This window comes from Danio rerio, chromosome 7 (assembly GCF_049306965.1).
Source record: "Danio rerio strain Tuebingen ecotype United States chromosome 7, GRCz12tu, whole genome shotgun sequence".
NCBI lineage: Eukaryota > Metazoa > Chordata > Actinopteri > Cypriniformes > Danionidae > Danio > Danio rerio.
The window spans coordinates 57372514-57392773 of record NC_133182.1 but is presented as its reverse complement, the minus strand read 5'-3'; the positions used below and the strand labels follow the sequence as shown (position 1 = coordinate 57392773).

Below are 20260 nucleotides of genomic sequence, written 5' to 3'. Positions count from 1 at the left end.
AAGAGCATTTCTTATGCTTAGATTTTTTTTATTTCTTATTATTATTACAATTATATTTACATTTTATTTATTAGTATTTGTTTATTATTTTTATTCATTATTTATCTTTTTTGTTATTAAAATTTGTATTTACTTATATTCATGTACCTTGTGTATAATATGTACCTCTTAATTATTTTACTGATATATTCTTGTTTGATGTATTGTAGAATTGCTTTGGCAATACTGTGCAATCATGCCAATAAAACTCATTTGAATTTGAGAGAGATTATATTTGTGGGTTAAAGCTTTACTTTGTATAATATAGATTAAATTAAATATTAATATAACACACCATGTGTAGGATGTTTGTACCCAGTACTCAAATGATCTGATATAACATTAAGCATTGACATACTACGAGAATGGCGTCTAAGTCTTAGTGACAGCTCCCTCTTGTGGCAGAAGTCATACTGCAGCTCACAAAAACAAAGCACAGAAGCAAAGTCATTTCAAAAATTTATTTACGAACATAATCTCTGAGGAACAACAGCAGTTCTCGCGCTCTCTGTACATGCAAGTGTAGAAAATAACAATTCTGAATTTCTCCTTTCGGTACGTTTTTTTTTTCTTTCTTTTTTTTCAGTTTCTTGCTTTTTGAATTGCAGGATATCAACACAGCTAAAGGTGAAAGTACTGGATCTTTAACAGCACTGACGATAGCATCATAAACCCCTCCCTCCCCGTAGCTGCTCCAACAATATGTACACAATTGAACTACATTGTACAAATAAAAAAAGATACATTGTTACATCACCGGCAGCGAGCGCCACATGTCTCGTTGCTGTTAGAACCTCACATTCTACGCAAGTTTAGACTAGTACAAAGAGGAGGGTGCAAAACGTCCTGGAATATTATTTACAGCTATGTACAACGTCTCGTTTTACGCATTACAAGAGGAAAATTTACACAGCGGAGACCTTCAACTCAAACATACCACAGGTGTCGGAAAGATAATAAATAGGTTATGCCTCACTATTGATGAAGACATGAATTCACGGAAAGTAATGTTTGAAATCAAGGCTTGAAATTGCGGCTCCATCTAGCATATCATCAGTAAATGGAATAATCTGTGTGATCAATAGAGGTAATGTGTTGCAGACGGAGGTCAGTGAGTCGACAGAAAAGCGTTAAGATTTCTTTTATGTCCAATCTCATGGTCAGTTATTCCCAATGCAGCGAGTCTAACGGAAGTTATGGCTTATGATGAATACTGAACAGTCCAAATGAAAATCGAATATACTTCACAATTTCAAGCCTCTTAAAAGTGAATCGGTCGTGGGAATTGGAAACTCGCCTGTTATCTTGTAAACGGTATGTATATAGGGGCTATTCCATAAAGTAGCCACAATTTTGGTTTGGTCGAGGAAATAAAAACACCATTAATAGCCTTTTAAAAGTGAACCGGTTGTGAGAAACCCAAAACTCACCTACCATCTTGTAAACGGTATGTATACCGGGGCTATTCCATAAAGAAGTCGCAATTTTGGTTTCGTCAAGGGAATAAAAACACCATTAATAGCCTTTTAAAAGTTTATCGGTTGCGAGAAACCCAAAACTCACCTATCTTCTTGTAAAAGGTACATATACAGGGGCTATTCCATTAAAAAGTTGCCAATTTGGTTTATTGGGGAAAAAAATACCATCAATAGCCTTTTAAAAAAAGTGGATTGGTCGTGAGAAGCCGAAACTCACCTATCATCTTGTAAAAGGTACATATACAGGGGCTACTCCATTAAAAAGTCGTAATTTTAGCTTCGTCAAGGAATGAAAACACCATCAATAGCCTTTTGAAAGTAAATCGGTCGCCGGAAGCGGAAATTCATCTCTATCATCTTGTAAATGTTACGTATACAGGGGCTACTCCAATAAATAGTCTCAATTTTGATTACGTCAGGGGAACAAAAATACCAAGCTTTTGAAAGTGAAGCAGTTGTGAGAAGCCGAAAATCACCTATCACCTTGTAAACGGTACGCATGCAGAGGCTACTCCATTAAAAAGTTGCAATTTTGGCTTTGTCGGGGGAATAAAAACACCATCAATAGCCTTTTGATAGTAAATCAGTCATGAGAAGCGAAAACTCATCTATCATCTTGTAAACGGTACGTATACAGGGGCTACTCCATTAAATAGTCTCAATTTTGATTTTGTCGGGGAAACAAAAATCCCAGGCTTTTAAAAGTGAATCGGTCGTGAGAAGCCTAAACTCACCTATCATCTTGTAAACGGCAGGTATGCAGGGGCTACTCCATTAAAGTCGTAATTTTGGCTTCGTCGGGGGAATAAAAACACCAATAGCCTTTTGAAAGTCAACCGGTCGTGGGAAGTGGAAGCTCGCCTATCATCTTGTAAACGGTAGGTATGCAGGGGCTACTCCATTAAAAAGTCGCAATTTTGGTTTCGTCGGGGGAATATAAACACCGCCAATAGCACTTATCGGAGATCATGTTTGTTTTGGAAACCACACAATAGAAATAAAAGTGATCGGAAATGGAGCGGAAAGCTATTCGTATTACGCATTCGCTAAAATCGGTTTGTTTCGCACTGCACGGTACTCACAAAACACCAGGACAAGAGTCATCCCGAACAAATACCTGCAGAACTAGTGACACCTGTTGCACCCAGACTCAATGCACACATACAGAACTGCGTCATGTGGGATTTTCAGACTCGCACATGAAGGAAAAGAATAATGAAAAAAATAAAAACACTAGTCTGGAGGGTTAAGCAAACATCACACAACCTCACGCTGAAGTACAGGCAGGTAATGAGAATGGGTAAACACATTTCAAGCCCGCCAACCCCAAATGAAACCAAACGATTAGAAAGAAACTCACTTGCACTCGTCCCCTAGATACTGACAGATGCATGTAAGCATCTCGATGTACTTTAAAGATGATTAGAAAATAGATGACATGATAAAAACAAATGAAAATATCAAGAGGGGAGATTCACAAAGATATCAACAATGGAAAAACAGTCAGAGAGCCCATGTTTATAAATAGCAAATCCAAGTATGCAGGGTGTGTGTTTTGTTCTGAATCAATAATAACGATGGGTGTCGATATATCAAGTGTTAGCCAATAAAAATCAGACTGCTTTAGGGTTTAAGAAAGGTCAATCTACATGCAGATGTTGAAATAAGAACGATAGGAGATGGCGTTTAATTCTGATTTCCCGAACAGTGCAGAAAAGAGTGTGTGACTTTCATGCCTAAACGAACGTAACAAGACGCTAAAAAGGAAAAGATAAAAACTCCCATGATTATAATCATACAATGTGTAATAAACGCAAATATGTACTACATCTTACGTGGGGTGGTTGTATATTCGGACAGACCCAAATCACGTCCTATGACTTGTGCAGCTTTAGAAGAAATCAGAGACGTTAAACTGTATAAAGGCATTTTCTTGGTTTATACTTTTTAAAGATATATACTTGTGTAATAAACGATGAATAATATACCTCTACTATTCTTTAAATAAATCCATAATCACTCTGCTACATCTGAAAACTATGATCGTGGCCTTGACAGAGCAATCAGGAGAGGAACGGTGCTTCCTAAATGTTGGTGATGATCTCGATTTACTTTGACTAGCCTTGGACAGAAACCGCGAGGACCGTTGGAAGTGGAAGTCTTGAAAATACTGACAAAGTGTACACCTTTTGGCCCGTGGGATGCGTGTGGTATGCGTGATTGAGGGGGTGGGAAGGGGGAAGTGCTGCCCGAAAGTGAACTGTACATACAATGATAACTTTTATTCATTTATTTTTTTTTACACTTAACTGAGTGATGTTACAGTACATAAGTTATTTACAACTGTGCAGTAATGTGTGGCAAAATAAATTATCTAGAAGGCAGCGAGAATACATTGGTTAATGATTATAAAACTGTACATCATTTACCCAATACTTCTTTTTTTTTTCAGTTTTGTATTTTTTCCATTAAACTAATGTTGGCTCTGTAGTGTTTCAAGTCACTTCCTCAGAAAGGAAACAATGAAATGCCCGAGTAAAGAAAGACATAAACCAAAAACAAACATTAAAAAAAGAATAAACTATACTCTTGTAAGTCCTCGTCTCGTGATTTGTGACAGCAACATTTGCTCGTACATTATTAGTCTCTTTTCCTTATGAAACCGGGCATGTCAGGCCTGGTTTAGGGACCATCCAACTGTGCATCTGGGTCCAAATGCACTGCTGTCGCCTGGTGAGGGCACTCTAGATCTCATGCCCTCTAACTGAACGCAGTCTCTACTCTGGGCTCTGGCACCGAGCTGCTGCTCGCCCCTGCATGCAGCTTCCTGCCCTGAATGTGGGGCTGCACGGGGTGCCGTACAGCAGGAAAGCCAATCTCTCCACTGCTGTAGCCGTTGTGGACTCGGGTTCAAACAAGGAGAAGGTGCGCTCGCACTCCTGTCGCACTCTTTCGTGTCTCTGTTGTGCCTGCACACTGAGGTGTTAGCCATGTTCGGAGTTCTGTGTCCACCACTGTGCCGTGTCTGTCCACTTGTTCTGGAGCACATAGGTGGACCAACCTGTCTCAAGGTCCTTGTTTGTTGTAACTTAGCATGGGCTGGGACAGAGAAAAATTCAGTCCCGTATGTTCACCCAAATAACCCAAGACAGGAGGGACAGGGTTTAAAGCGGACTTGCTTTTTTTCAATCCAAAACAAAACGATAAAAACTTGAGGATAAAAGTGCAAGTTGTGTTTTTCCTCCCGTTAAAAAGACGGCTCCTCCCCGGGCAAAAAAGGATGAGTTTTATGTCATTTACCTTTTTTCTATATAATATATATTTTCTCTCCTCAAAGAAATCTCCTCAAACTGGCTAGCCCTTACCTAACTTTGTTTGATGTCTCTTTGATAGATGATTATATTAGACCGAACTCTCTGAGTCTGAATGTGTCTTGGTGTCACGCAGGCAACAGTACAAAGTCATCGTTGACATCGACCATTGGCACGTAGAAGGAGGGAACCTCGTTCACACATAGAGATTTGTGTCCAGCAGGGTCCAGCTCCTGTACCTTGAGTTGCCACTCCATCCTTTGCACTGCATTCAGCGCAGCGGCCTCATGCTGCTGCCGCATTAGCAAACACGTCTGTCAGAATAAAGATACACAAAATTAGACTTACTTTTAATACTTGCACATGGCAGCTTTGAGCAGTGCATGAGCAAACTCCTCACCTTCATACGGTCGTACTTATCATCCACATCTTGAATCCAGGAGATAAACTGCCTAGCATTGAAGCGATCTCTCACAGACTTGTTTTCATCCCCCTGAAGAGCAAGATTTGTTACAAATTAAACTCAGTCTCTGTAGGAATGGACAACATTAAAACCTGGATTGACTGAACCTCTATTGCCATTATTTTATTTTCAGTGTAATTCTTTATTTACTAATATTTTGCACCTCACAGTTCAGACTGCCATGAATATAAACGTGTTATTCACACACGCTAGTATGTTTTTAATGTTAAAGGTGCAGTTGGTGATTGTAATGTAATGTGTATTAATATAGCGCATTTATAATGTATGGCCATATACCGGAAGTGTTTCACAATCATGAGGGGGTCTCTCCACACCACCACCAGTGTGCAGCATCCAACACCACACACCAGCTATAGGTGGAGTAGAGACAGTGATAGAGCAGATTCATGTGGATAGGTCATGATTGGTAGGCCATGATAGGTAAGGGCCGATGGAGGGAATTTGGCCAGGGCACCGGAGTTACACCCCTGCTCTTTATGAGAAGTGCCATGGGATTTTCAATGACCACAGAGAGCCAGGAATTCAGTTTAACGTCTTATCCGAGAGCCAGATTGTCCTCAGAAATAATTTTGGTTATGCTGGTTGAAATTCTCTTCAATTCAATTCAGCTTTATTTGTATAGCGCTTTTACAATGTAGATTGTGTCAAAGCAGCTTCACATAAATGGTCATAGTAACTGGAACAGTGTGGTTCAGTAACTAGAACAGTGTGGTTCAGGTTTTAGTGTTTAAGTTCAGTTCAGTTCAGTTTAGCTCAGTTCAGTGTGATTTAATCATTACTGAGAGTTCAAACACTGAAGAGCCAATTCATCGATGCGTAGCTCTACCAATCCTGAACCATGCGAGGCAGTGGCGACAGCGGAGAGGGAAAAAAAACTTCACCTGATGGGAGTGAAGAAAAAAAACCTCGAGAGAACCAGACTCAGTTGGGCACGACCATTTTAATTTCTCCGCTGGCCAAAAGTCTTGTGCAGAACTTCATTCGCCGTGGTTTCTCTTCACATTCCACCAGTGATGATTAAAGTAAATGATCTAAATGTCTTTACATATATTTTTTTATTCTGGGTAAGACTAAAATATTTCAATTAAAAATTGTCAAGCTGATAATTCGCATAATTCCGATAAGTTGCCCTAACTGTATGTCAGCAAATGTTGATTTGTACAACTGCGCACCCCTGTTCACACAGATCCGCCGATGCGCGTGCATACGCTGAGTTTACATGGACACGAGTGACAGCGGTAAAAACAAATGCTGAATCAAAACTTTAAAATCCTGAATCAATATTGGAGTTACTTTTACATACTGGAGGAAGGATGACACCAATGGCTGAAGTATTTCTGTTAGACAGGTTATGTTATGCTTTAAAACTAAAATTGTAGATTGTGTTATTTTAGGAATGGGTTATATAAAGGTCCACGCGGAATCTGTGCGCGCAGAAATGTAGCCCAGATTTTTAGCCCATCATTGAGTCTATTTATTTACTTTTGTAAATGTGTATAATGTTATAATTATTTAGTTTTTAAATTGACTAATATGCAAGTGTTCATTTGATTTATTTACAATACACTTTGTAAAGTCATATTTTCTGTCTTTTAGTAGATATATTACGAGTATACAAATAAGTGGATTTAGATGGAGTTGCATTGTAAAGATTAAATAAAAGTTAAAAGGCTATTATTCTTTATTTCAGCTATTAAGATTTGAATTACGATACTCCAAGTTTGGTGATCCCTGTTTTACAGCATTGATAATGTAGTTTTTTAATTTAGTTTAACAACAAAACATCTGTAAATAGCACTGTTCATGCCTAGCCTGCTTTACTGAGCTGAAGTTGGTTTTATATTCACATTTGGTCATTTTTGAACAATGACAACCTGTGATCCTGTGTGGCCTAGTAATAAATGTAATTTCTGCACGCCGCCAGCCAACCACTAAGCATACAGTAGTAGCTGTAAGAAAGCGCATGAGACTGTGAGTCCAGCGATCCTTGCATGCATGAAATATTACACATTATGATAAGTTTTGCTTGCTACACAACTAAAAATGTGCTAGATATAACAGTTTTTCATACAGAATTGTATTAATATATAGTACTATAAAGTTTTCTAACTGGCGAATGATATGATCTAGTGCAGGGGTAACCAATCTCGGTGTCCCTGCAGACTTTAGCTCCAACTTGCCTCATCACACCTGCCTGGATGTTTCAAGTATACCTAGTAAGACCTTGATTAGTTTGTTCAGGTTGGTGGTTTGGTGACCACTGATCTAGTGGGTCTCTGTCATCTTTAATGTGTGTGTTTGTGATTTCAGGTGGCGTGGCTTTGGACTGTGTGCCAAAGATATGATGCTAAGTGGTTAGCATTTAGGCAGATCACCTACTGCACCTTTAAAGTATTAACATAATTAAAAAAACAAAATAACAGACATGGGGAAATTACATCTGTTATGAATGTTGATCGCTCAAATCTCTGTAAAATCTTGGATGTGTTAACAAAAGTAGCTAAAATGAAGCCTCACCTGGCTTTCTGATGGCATGTTGTAGACTTCTGAATCCAGCAGCATTGTGCAAGCACTAAAAGGAACGGCCTGATTTGCGATCGTTCTTGCTGCTCTACAGTGAACACGTAGCACTTCCTGCTCACAGGATACAATCAGCTTCTCCTGTAAGGGGACATAAAATTATAGTTAGACTGGACATTCGACTGATTCAGTGATACCCTATTCATCTAATCCAGGGACAAAGCCGGTCTTTTAAAGGGATCAAGGTCTGGTAGTCGCAGTAAGAACATCAGAAGAAAATGAGATGAAATGAGGAGACTGATCATACTGAAATACACTTGTTTAGTTGGAAGTGGAAGTGTATTTCAAATAAGTTGCTATTCTATTACACAAAGCCTTTGATGATTCATCAAAGGATTTGTGCAGTGTGATCATTGCATCCTAATGGGGTGACTTCTGAAATGAGCTCTGGGATGCATAGAGGGGAGAAAACAAAAAAAGTCTAAAGGCAAAGAGTAAAAGTTTACCCTCTCAATGCTGTGTTGTAGTCTTAGTTTTCCTCTCACGGCCTCTTGCTGTCTGAACAACTCCTTCAGGGGTTCTGACAAAGATGGTGGTGGAGCAATCTAAAATAACAAGGAAATATGCCACAACTTTTTATTTAGGAAATCTCGGAATTTTAATTTTGTTTAGCTAAGCATACCTACAGCTTAAACATATAATGTCTTAATATGGTCCAAAATGGTATGCTAAATTGGTTAGAACACTGTTAAGGGGTCTTTATAAAAACAAATGTCTTACCACAGGAATATGAAGCTTGCTAAGAGGCTTGCCATCAAGCAGATAGGAGCCCGTGTATGTCACATAATCTGCATAACACTGAGGGGCTTGAGGGGTTATGTAACACAAGATCTTCCTCTTCTCTTCGATTTTCTTGCGGATCTGAAGGTATTCAAAATAGGGGTTGGAACGGTCACTGTGGTATGGCTCGATTTCATCCAATTTGATGGCGTTCACAATGACTGCTAGAGTTTGTTGGATCATCTCCCGAGTCTGCTTCATTGCTGTGTTCACCAACTGAACCTGCACCTGCTGCTGGCCTGATTTTGGAAACTTTCTCTTGCGTGGATGTTGGGACTGGTTGTCATCATCCTCAATGGGCCTGCCTTTTGTTTTTGTGATTAATGCAGGTGCAGAGGGTGCGGATGTTTGAACATTACTTGAGCTGATGGTCTCTTTCTCCTTTTCTACTGTGACACAAGAGGTGGTAACACTCGTTGTAATTGGTGATGAGGATACTGAATGAGTGATGCTTGATGAGCTTAGTGTGGCGCTCTGCTTGTTTTGATTGGCCAGCATCTGAGCCTTTTTCCGGGTAATTCTCTGAGGTATTTCCTCAATTTTCTTGGGTGCCTCAGACACCGGTATAGTCACTGACAACTTGGCAGTTGTCTCAAGAGTCTCTGATACATGGGTGCTGGTAGGCATTGACACGGCTGGAATATGAACAGTAAGATGAGGGCTACAGGAAGGCCCCAGAGCAACCACTGGGTTTTGTCCTAATAAATGTGGTTTTGTGGTGACTGGCAGTTCCAAATATTGTACCATTACAGATGGCATCATAGCATCTGGGTTTATTTCTTTTTTCCTGTATTCATGGTCCTGTTCCTCAGTAGCTAACAAGTTATCATTGTTTATATCCATGCCTTCAAATCCACCCCTTTCCTCTGAGATAGTTTCTTTGATGGGAAGAACATCTGGGATGTTCTGAGGCTCTGGCTCCAACTCGCATTGAGGTGTATAGTCATCCTTACTTACTGGAGGAACCAAATCCTGACTAGATTCATCATGAGGCACAACTGTAGGAGAACATGGAGCTTTAGACAAACTTGACAGGTCAACATTGATCATTTCAACATTTTCGCTTGTCTCAATAACTGGCGGTCTCGTCAGAGTAGGGGAATGCTTATTCTCTGCAATTTCTGGGGCTGTTATATCAGGGTCCTGCATCTCCTTCTCTTGAAAAGGAAGTTCTGGTATAGAGAAGGGACCCATGTCATCCATTTCATCAGCTGCACCAGAAAATGGATCTGCCCATGAAACAACAGGATCTTCGCTGACTGGTGGGGCTACAGGCATGCTGATCTCTGCAGGATAGGTGGGAGACTCTTGTCTATTGTCTTTAATCATGCATGGCAACTCTAGGTCCATCTGATTTTCCTCAGGGGTTGGTTTACAATCAGTGAAGAAATTTTCTAGCTGAGGTGATTCGGACTCCAGTGTCTCTGCTACAGGTCTTCCAGGTGATGGAAGGTCTTCCACTGTGTCTTTGGGGTCCTCATAATGAGAGTCAGGAATCTGCGATGGACAGTATGCTCTGGAGTAAGTAGAATGAGGTGGCGTCACAGGGATTACATTTGGGATGTGCTGCAAATCGCAATCAGAATGTGAATATGGACTGCTAATTTTTGAGACTGCTGCCTCAACCTCTCTGTAACTCTCATGAGGTGACTTCATGAGTGCTTCTGAATTCCAGCCTAAAGACTGATCACATGAGTTTTCCATGTAGTTGTCTTGTGGATGGGCTGGTGTAATGGGAAGCACATCAGGATCTCTTCTATCTGAACATTCAAGCCAAGCCTTTTTGTCAGATTCTTCGATCCCGAGTAAATAAGTGGGATTGTTTCTAGCCTGCATGCTCTCCTCTGGAGCATGGTGACTTTCTGTGGGGTCCTCAACAAAATCATCATCATCATCATTGTCTTCTTCTTCCTCCTCCTCCTCCTCCTCATCTTCCTGCTCTTCAACAACAGGAGGTAGGTAGTCGCTTACACTGACAGGGTGAGCTGGCATTAGACCAGGTCCACTCTGGTGTGGCTCTGAGAGATCATCTATATCCATGGGGGGCAGAGCTGCAGGAGCTGGAGTTGGAGGAGCAGCTATATCCAGACAAGGCTCTTGGGGGTCAGGTCTATGGACTGGAGTTGAGGGCTTCATGAGATAGTTGTTATACACACACCCTGAGTATTCATTACCATCACTGATGGAATTTACAGCAGACACTTCATCTTGTAATCTTTCATGTTGCAATAGGTCAGGCCTGGGAGACATGTCAGCAGTGGGTGAAAAACACGAGGAAAGGCAATTAAGTCTGTCTGCTGCCATCTTGTCCTCAGAAAGTTGTGAGGCTGAAGACTCAAATTCTGTGCCTTCTTGAACGTGTTGTCGTAGTAACTTGTCTGCTTCTGCTTTGAACTCAACATCAAGTGGTCTTCTGACGTCAGAGGTGACAGAGCGACTTACAAGGGGTAACTGCATGTTCTTTGCTGGTGTTATACACGTTCCCTCCTGGAAAGTATTTGATGAGTTAGAAAATCTATCAAAGAAGGAGGGGGAACAAGCATTCATGGACATTGTGGTGGCTGAGGAATTATGACACTCAAGACCATCAAACATGATATCTGAATAGTCCTCTGCACTGCAGGATGGCGTGCGTGGAGTTTGCATGACTTCCTCATAGCTTGGACATGAGATCACAGATGTTGGGGTGGGAACACCTGTTGGTCTGTTCTGGTCAGGTCGTGGAGATGCAGGAAGACTTTCCTTCATTTGGTGACCAGCAAGCCAGTCTTTTGAGTTCTGACTGTCAATAGGTTGTGGCTTTCTATCAGGTGACATCATTTGGGTTGGGAGGCCAATCTCTTTAATCTTCTTCTCTTTTAAAGCAGCATCCACCGAACCAGTTTTTTTGGAGAGTTCACTGCGATTTTTCTTTAGTTCTTCATTTGACTTTGTTTTATCTTTGAGTTTTGGGTCGCCTGATCGATGCCTCAATTTTTCCATCTGTTTCATTCTCTCTTTGTGTCTCTTATGGCGTTCTTCTATCTCCTGATCTTTCAAGCTTAGCATTTTACCAAAACTTGTTAGTCTTAAATCGCCATCAACTAAAAGCTTTTCACGAGGGCGGTTGTCCTTTCTTATTGTCTCCTTTGACTGGCTGAATTTGTCGTTCTCATCTTTGACTTTTGACTTGCTGTCTGTTCTGTCTTTATCCACTATATCTTTAATCCTGTCCTTATTTTTGCCGTCAAATTTAGAACAGTCTTCTTTTGATTTCTCTTTAATACTTGATATTTGAGTGTTTTCCTTCAGTCCTGATTTTTGTTCTTCTTTTGAGTGTCTGAAGGACCCCAATCCATCCGAATATTTATGCTTTTCCTCTTTTATTTTTTCCTTGTGTTTCTCTTTCTTCTTTTTGTCTTTTAATTTATCACTGTTCATGATACTGTTTGTCTTGTCTTTTTTGGACATCTCCTTCTCAAACTCTAGAGTCTTGTCCAAGTCATCTTCGCCATCAACTTTGGAGCCATATGGAAAAGTGTAAGGATCAGCCTCTAAAGGCATGGGCTCTTTGTCAAAGGGCAAGCTTTCTCTGCGACCATAACTTTCTCTTATCTCCTCTGACTTGTCTTTTTTCTCACTCTTTTCTTTCTTGACTTTCTCCTTTTCTTTGTCATGACTCTTTTTGGATGATGAAGACGAGGAATGTCTATGTCTCTCTTTCTCTTTGAACCTGTCCTGTGGATTAGTGATAGACAGTGACTCTCTTCTCTCCTCTGACATGTCAGGTATGCTGATGTTGGACGAATCGTAGAAGTTGCTTAGCACAGGCTCATGACCTCGATCTGTGAAACTGTCTAATGAAATTTCACTATTTCTATCATTGGAATCATCTTTATAATCATTCATTGCCTCCTCCTCAAGCTTCTCCAATAAAGATTTCTCATTTTCACCACTCCCCTTTGAAAGTTTCCGGTCTTTTAAGTGCTCTGTCTTGTCTTTGTATTTGTTTTTGCTCTTTTCGTCACTGACATCCCTCTTGTCAAGAAGTTTCAGCTTGCTTTTCTTCTCCTGATTTGAATCCACAGAAGATCTATCCTTACGTTCCTTGTGTTTTGTTTCAGTTGAATCTTTGTCCTTTTTATCTTTGTGTTTTTCCATGGAGGCTTTTCTTTCTTTTCCAGCATCAAATGCAGCCTTCTCTTTTTTCTTATCTTTATGTTCTTTATCCTTTTGTTTTTCTATGGAATGTGTTTTCCCCTCAGAGTATTTTTTATGTTTATCTGTTTGGAAATTATCCATTTCGTCTATGTCAGGTGTGGAATCTTTTCTGTGAGAATCTGACAGTCCCAGTGAATCGCTTAATTTTGCAACACCCCCATTATAATTGTCATCTTCATCTTCGCTCTCATCAGTAAAAATATCTGCGATTGTATACCACGTCTTCTCTTTCTTCTCAGGTTTTCTCTCCTCTTTCTTAAATTCCAGGAAATCTTTTTCTTTGTCAGCATGTTTGTCCAGGGATGCCTTTTCTTTTTTGTCTTTACTCTGTTCAGATGACATCTTCCTTTCTTTGTCCTTGCTGTGAGAATCTTTATGCTTTTCTTTCACCCCATCCCGCTTGTCTTTGGAGGCCCGTTCTAGATCTTTCTCTTTTAGTGATCGATCAATGGCGTTTTTCTCAGGTTTCTCTTTTTCCTGGTCCAAATTTCTGTCCTTGGGCTTGTCCTTGTGTTTTTCACCTTTGGACTTGTCTTTCTTTTCCACACCATCAATTTTCTTTTCCCTTTCCTTTCCAGAGTGGTTCCTCTCCCTAGGGTCAGACTTACAAGTGGTTTCACTCTCTGGTTTGTCTTTAAAGAAGGCCTCGCTCCCATAATCATCTCTCAGAGATTCTTGTTTTGCTTTGGAGTCTTTCCTTTCTTTAGTAAACTCATAAGAATCCTTTCTGTCTCTGCCGCAGTCCACAGAATCCTTATCTTTCTTTTCTTTGACGCTTTCGGCTGATTCTTTTCGTTTCTTCTCCTTTTCCATTGTCTGACCAGAATTGAACTTTTGTTTGTCCGTCCAGTCTTTTTTGTTTTCAGTTTTCTTGTCAGATGTGTCCTTGTCTTTCTTCTTTGATGCAGTTTCCTTTTCAGGACGCTTGTCTGCATGATCTGTTTTTTTGTCTTTGAATTTATTTTCCTTCCTTCTGTCCCTGCTTTCCTCCTTTACTGTTTCTACAATTAACTTGACAGCATTATTCGCTTTGTATTCTTTAACCGGGGTATCCCAGCTATCATCTCCATACAATGAACTGTCAGAAGACATATCCGACTGCCACCGATCATGGGGGTCATCTGATGCACTCATCTTGGTGTCTTCAAGTAAGTGATTTTTTAAGTCAAAGTCGTCATAGTCAGGTTCCTCCTTGATGCTTTTATCCCTCTTAGACTTTTCCTTCTCTTCTTTGACACTTTTCTCAGATTTAAAATGTTTTTCTTCTTTTTGCTCATTCTTTTTGTCAGTTTTAAGAGATTTATCTTTTGACTTCTTCTTTTTATCATCTTTATGGGCTTTTTGCTTCTCCTCCTTTGCCTTGTCTTTTATGCTTCTCTCCTTTTCGGTCTTTAAAGGTTTGTCCCGCTCTTCTTTGTTCACCTTTTCCTTGTTTGACTCCTTTGTCTTTTTTGACTTCTCCTCTTTAACCACCCTTTGAGTTTCCTTAACTGGCCAGTCCTTGTCTTCAGATTTACCCTTAGACAGTCTGTCTTCCTTCTTGAAATGATCTTTTTCATGTTTGGAGAGTTTGACTCTGTTTTCTGAAGGAGACTCTGTCTCAACAATGAGCGACTTCTGCCGTGTATCGTCAAAGTCAAAAGAGAAGCTCTTGACAAATTTTTCATTCATGTCCTGACTCAACACCACACTTGGAGCCTTATCTTTTTCCTTACTTTTGTGTTTGTGTTTCACTTTGTGTTTCTTTAACACTTTTCCATCTTTGTCTGCTTTCGAAATGGCTCCCTCAGTGTTTGAAGTCTTATAAAGCTCAGAGTTCTTTTTGTCTACCGCATTGACATGCGTGTTGTTTTTCTTTCTGCTGTCTTGCACTTTCTTTTTTACCTGTTTCACAGACTCAACACTGGAGTCTGCAGATGAGTAGTCTGACTCACTGGAGAGCCGTGTTCTGACCGAGTCCGAAAGGGAGCTGACATCAGACATTGTCGGAGAAGATACTGTTTTCCAGCCATCTGTCCTCCACTGCTTTGGGTGCTGCTCTGCCAAAGACTGTGTGTGTTTTTGTGAGTTCAAACTCCCATGCGAGGAGGAAGACGTGACTGACAAAGAGGTAAAGACAGAGGGGTCTTTAAGGCTCAATGTAGAAGAGTCCTTTACACAATTTGTATTCTGAATGGACCCTTTATCGTCTTCACTCTCGAGGTCCCCAATCTCTGAGTCTGAGGTGCAGAACTTATTCACTTTATTAAAGCGCACCTCCTTGTTAACATTATTTTTTGTCTCCTTCTTCCTTTTCTTTTTGACTTTACTTTTCTCTTTCTGCTGCTTGGAATTCAGTGACGTCGAGTCTCTGCTCTTGATGTTAGTTTGAGGTGCAGGTTGCCTTGGTGTGGTCGTGGGTGTGAAACACAATGTTCTGTCATCTTCGTCCGAGCTGTTGCTGTCTGACAGGATCCTGCGCACAGCCTTCTTTGGTGTTAGCGAGTTGCTTTTGGAATAGGTTTTGACCTCCATCTTGGGTATGGAGATTAAGTTGTTTGTTTTGCTGACAGGCTCCTTGCGGAACTCTTTCTTGAGCAGGTGCTTGTCATCCACAGGTGGGACACGCTCCTCCTCATCGTCCTCGTCAAACTCATACTCATCCTTGACTGGAGTGGTGGTGGATTTGGGTGGGTCCATGCCCTTCCCTTTTAATTTTAAGCCCTTCTCAAACTCTGAGTCCGTATTATTGCCATCGACAGAGCTAGATGGGGCAAACGATGGGGAATCTTCCTCTTCAGAAGAATCTGCTGAGAAGCACAAGAACTTTTATTAGTAACATTTCCTGTTAAGCACTTTCTGGAATACATGCAAACAGATGCACTTCATGATACATACCAGAGGAACTCTCCTCACTGGAGGAGTAGGTGATTTTCCCCAACAACAAATTAAGCATTGTTTGTGAATTTGCCACTTTTAACGGAGTCTCTCCTCTTCTGTTGCTTTGACAAGGATCACCTCCATATCGTAACAGCAGCTTCACTACCTACAAAACCAGAATGTAGGTGTGACATAATCAATAAAAACAAGGTCCTAAAATTGTGTGCTATCTTGTGTAAAAAAATGTAATGTATAATTTCTGAGTCACTTACTTTGAGATGGCCATTGTTAGATGCATCATGTAGAGGCGTGTCGTCATCCAGGCCCTTGGTGTTAACCTCGGCCCCGGCTGCCAGCAGCTGTTTGGCCACATCATAATACCCTCTGTTACAAGCCTCATGTAGTGCGGTCCAGCCTAAAATAAAAAGCATTCCTACATTACTGGAAGAATTTCATGTGCATTTCAAATAGTTCCAAACTGCAATAATCTATATCATTCTGTCCTATTCGATATTAACAGCACACATCAACATGAAACGATGGAAAAAAAGCAACTGATCTCTGAAACTGATCTCTGAAAGCTGCACTTACCTGCAAAGTCTTTTACATTCACGTCAGCCCCCTCATTGATGAGCTCCTTTATGCGGCGTGCCTCTCCACGAATGGCTGCCCGGTGCAACCTTGTCTCACCCCTCTCGTTCCTCTTGTTAACTTTGTCTTTGGTTTTTGAGGCAGAGTTTGGCGTTCCCTTCTGACCCAGACTTGACTGTGACTGGTGCTTTGGTGTTGTGTCTGAACACAAATATCAGTTATTAATTTAGGTTACTTACAAAAACATATTTTAATAATGGCCACTAGAGGCAAAAGTTAAACATGATCATTAAGAATAATTTCACATGAAACACTATTGGACTGTTTGATTTGTCACAGCACTTGCACATTGTTGCTTTATCTGTCTTCAATCGTAAGTAGCTTTAAATAAAAGGGTAAGTGGCCATAACGTATATGTACTCATTACAATGTACTTATTGTGTTAATACACGTTTTAACATTGTACTTATACTTGATTAAATACTTGCATCTTTGAGAGATGCAATCTCAGCTTGCATCATAAAGGCTGCATCCAGATACTATTGGTAATTACATTTATAATTACATTGTTGACAATCCCTTACACTTTAAACCACCCTTAAACCTACCCATACCACCAAAGCATTCCCTAAACCTACCTGTATCCCACCTGAATATCACCAGAAGTGTTCTGTAATACATTATGAACACATTAAGTACATTGTATTTCTGTTTTGAAGTACATCGTAGTTAGGCCAAGTCTTATTATCTTTCATTTATCCACCACTAAAACTCATTTTTTAAGAACCTGGGTTCTAACAGAAACCTGTAATTTTTTCAAGTCTGTTTTCACAACTATACAAATACTAATGGATCCTTAAAAAAGGGCCATTCTTCAAACTGCTGAAAGCTGTTTCCTTAAATTAAGTAGTTTTGTCATCAATACATCTGTAGAGTAGAGGTATTAACCTGCATTTGGGCCTTCAAGAAAAAACGTGAGAACCAATGACAATTAAAAACAGAGTTAAAGCAAGTAACTGAGCTTTGTACAACCTCTAGATGGCAGTCTTGCACAAACATTTTAAACGGATAACTTTTGCCTGCGTCAAATTGCACCTTCTTCCTGTTTCACATCTTGGACTGAATTAAGCAATTTTAACAGATTTTCACTGTTTGTATTTGGTTAATACTGTCATAAACGAATTTTTACTGCATTAAATAAACCAACTATTCTTTTAGCAAACATGAAAAATATATTAGCAACAACATGAAAATCATTAGATGACTTTTTTTGAGATGCTTCAATACAGAACAAGCACAAGACTGCACAACAATAGCTGGCATGCAAAAGAGCTCTGCAGGGGTGGGGCTGTATTTTTCTTTGGCATTTCCAGTATCCTTTTGTTTTGGAAAAAATAAATCTGTTTAACTATTAGTGGAAGAATAACTAAATTTGACAAATCTAATAGACACATACTTACTAGAGATAGATATAGCACTTATTACAAATGCTCTAGCCCAGGAAAACTCAATAGCCATTAGAAGTTTTGTTTTCCCTCACAAGCTGCAACGTTAGATTGCGATACCACAGGCGCAAATCCAATCAAATCTGAATCAGAAATTTATTTTGGAACAGTACTTTCAAGTCCCTTGCTGCTCTATCAACAGTTCTAGAGGGCTGATGAAAAACAGTGGATTAAGATTGCAGAGGTTCATTTCGCTGAAGTAATGGAAATTGATGAGGGTTATCTTGTTTAATTGAATTCTAATTAAGTGCTGTGGTGTGTTTTTAAATGATGCATAGCGTAAGAGTGCTGCGGGGACAGTGGAAGCTACTGAAGCCGCCGGGCCCCCCTCCTACTTGTGGCCCCCCGAGACGTGGCGCTCATGACAAACACGCACCTGGACTGTTTACGGACTCCTCCGCCGTCATCTGCATGAGAAGAGCCACCTGCTGCCGCTCTGAGAGTGGGTACCCGGCCCGGATCCCTGGCATGCCCATCCCAAACGGCAGGCCTGACTTCCTGGTGTTAGTGGGCTCTTTTTTAATGCGCTTCCGCTCTGGACCTTGTTTTTCTGTTGAGAAGAAAACGGGCATGTTAATTCGCAAACCAGCCTCAGAAATGCTTTTGAACAGACAAACTCCTTTTTACTCAGTTGTGTGACCTTGTATGTACGCTAGCTCAAGTTAATGTGCAATTAAGTGCATCCCATCTATGCCATTCTTAGTAGCCTGAAGGTCAAGTGAAACCTTTGGTGAATTCCCAGCTGTTCGGCCTATGTGAAAGCCCTCTGGTGGCACCAGCCATAGTTTGATATTAGCCTTATGGGGAGGGAGGGGCCCATCACTGCCAGTCTAGTGTGTGTGTGTGTGCACGTGTTTCTTTAAGGCTATGACTTGGCAGCCTGTCACCGATTACAAAATGGCCGGTGTTCACATTTCAATGTGGCAGAGACAAGGTCACCACTGCATTTGGACAAAAGCAGCTGCTCTTCACAGAAATGCCCATCAATTATTCTCAGTATGTCATTGTCAACATATCCGCGCCACAATGCACATGTCCTACTCACTGCACAAGTCTCGGCCTTGCTATCGACTTACAGTAGGATAGCCGTCTTAGTGTTTGCCAGATTCTAATATAACCCCCCAAGCCTCAAACTATGCAAACATGCCCAAATGTCTCACGGGCATTCCTAACGCCAATAAAAACCCAATGAGGTACAGCAGTCCTGTCATCTAGATTTCTGCAATTGTCTAATCTATAGAAGATCTACTAGCTGGCTTGCCGTTTCGACGTTGTGATTTGCTCAAGGCCACAAGCATAATTTGTAGGTAGAGGAAGCCAGACAAATGCTTCCAGTAACGGGATTTTTCCAGGAATTATTCTTCACGGTTGGGGCTGATAAATATTCGCTAACACCTGTAAACAATTACATGTAATGTACCCCAACCTTTTGAACACACACGCTCTTGCCATTTAGATGCATTCCTGTGATCCAAATCTTGAAGAACATGAGCAGCAGCAGCAGCCTAAACATGTTTATAAAGGCCGGATGAAGGGAACTGAAAAACGCAGAGCTTGTACTTTTGTGTTCTAAAATAGAATGTAATGACTATGGTACAGTAATATAAAAGTCCTCTGATGTCAGGATCAAGCTTTTCATCCTCACTTATTGTATTAAAAGTAAAGTGAACTGCAGAATGTTTTTCATTTTGCATATTTTCATGCTTATGCTTCCATAATCTGATACCTTGAAACAAAACAATTATATTCATGAATAAGCCCAGGATCATTACTAAAAAGCATTGCATTGTATATATGCAAAACAATGATTCGTTATAAATAAGAGAAACATATATATATATATATATATATATATATATATATATATATATATATATATATATATATGTATATATATGTAAAACAGCGGAATTATGCACTAATCATTGCAACCCTGCCTCAAAAGAACCCTAAAGCAGTGGTCCTTAACCACCAGGCCATGAACTGGTACCAGTCTGTGGATCAATTGGTACCAGGCTGCACAAGAAATCGTTATTTATTTCAGTTTTAATTATTATCTAAGTTTGAACAATCTTTTATTTTGGAAAAAAATACGGTATTCACTTGCTTACATCTCTGTCATTTGAATGGCAAAATTTAACCCACAAGCAGCAAAATGAGTAAGAAACAAACGCGTTTGGAAAGTTTCTTTGCTAAGAGGAAAAGGCCCAGTGAAAGACCTGCAAACTGCCAAGGAATGGATCTGCAACCCATTTGTCAACAAGTCAGGTGAATTCAACATGTCTGTCCTTGAAGATCGATTGCTGGAGATTGCAAATGATGGCAGCCTTTTAGGGGCATTCGCATATCGTGTCTTTTCAGGAGTTTCCACAAGTTTGTTATTTTCAATGGAGGTGCGTAGCTTGGCAGACACACTCAGTTGAATAAATGCTC

At 40.2% G+C, this 20260-nt stretch overlaps 1 protein-coding gene across 4 annotated transcripts in view; it reads right to left on the bottom strand.

The window, feature by feature from the left end:
• Window positions 1-486: 486 nt before the first annotated feature.
• ankrd11 (ankyrin repeat domain 11) overlaps window positions 487-20260 on the bottom strand; it is a 208060-nt gene continuing 188286 nt past the window's right edge. For 2 of the 4 annotated variants that reach the window (XM_005166577.6, XM_009303497.5), the window contains exons 5-13: window positions 18204-18377; window positions 16323-16523; window positions 16004-16146; window positions 15750-15897; window positions 8613-15661; window positions 8339-8437; window positions 7830-7973; window positions 5229-5321; window positions 487-5142 (exon numbers count right to left, since the gene is read on the bottom strand). In XM_005166577.6, the coding sequence (XP_005166634.1) occupies window positions 4957-5142; window positions 5229-5321; window positions 7830-7973; window positions 8339-8437; window positions 8613-15661; window positions 15750-15897; window positions 16004-16146; window positions 16323-16523; window positions 18204-18377 (8237 nt within the window). In that variant the 3' untranslated portion in view covers window positions 487-4956. The remainder of the gene's footprint in view (window positions 5143-5228; window positions 5322-7829; window positions 7974-8338; window positions 8438-8612; window positions 15662-15749; window positions 15898-16003; window positions 16147-16322; window positions 16524-18203; window positions 18378-20260) is intronic. The other 2 variants (XM_005166578.6, XM_068222739.2) reach the window with 1 other exon arrangement.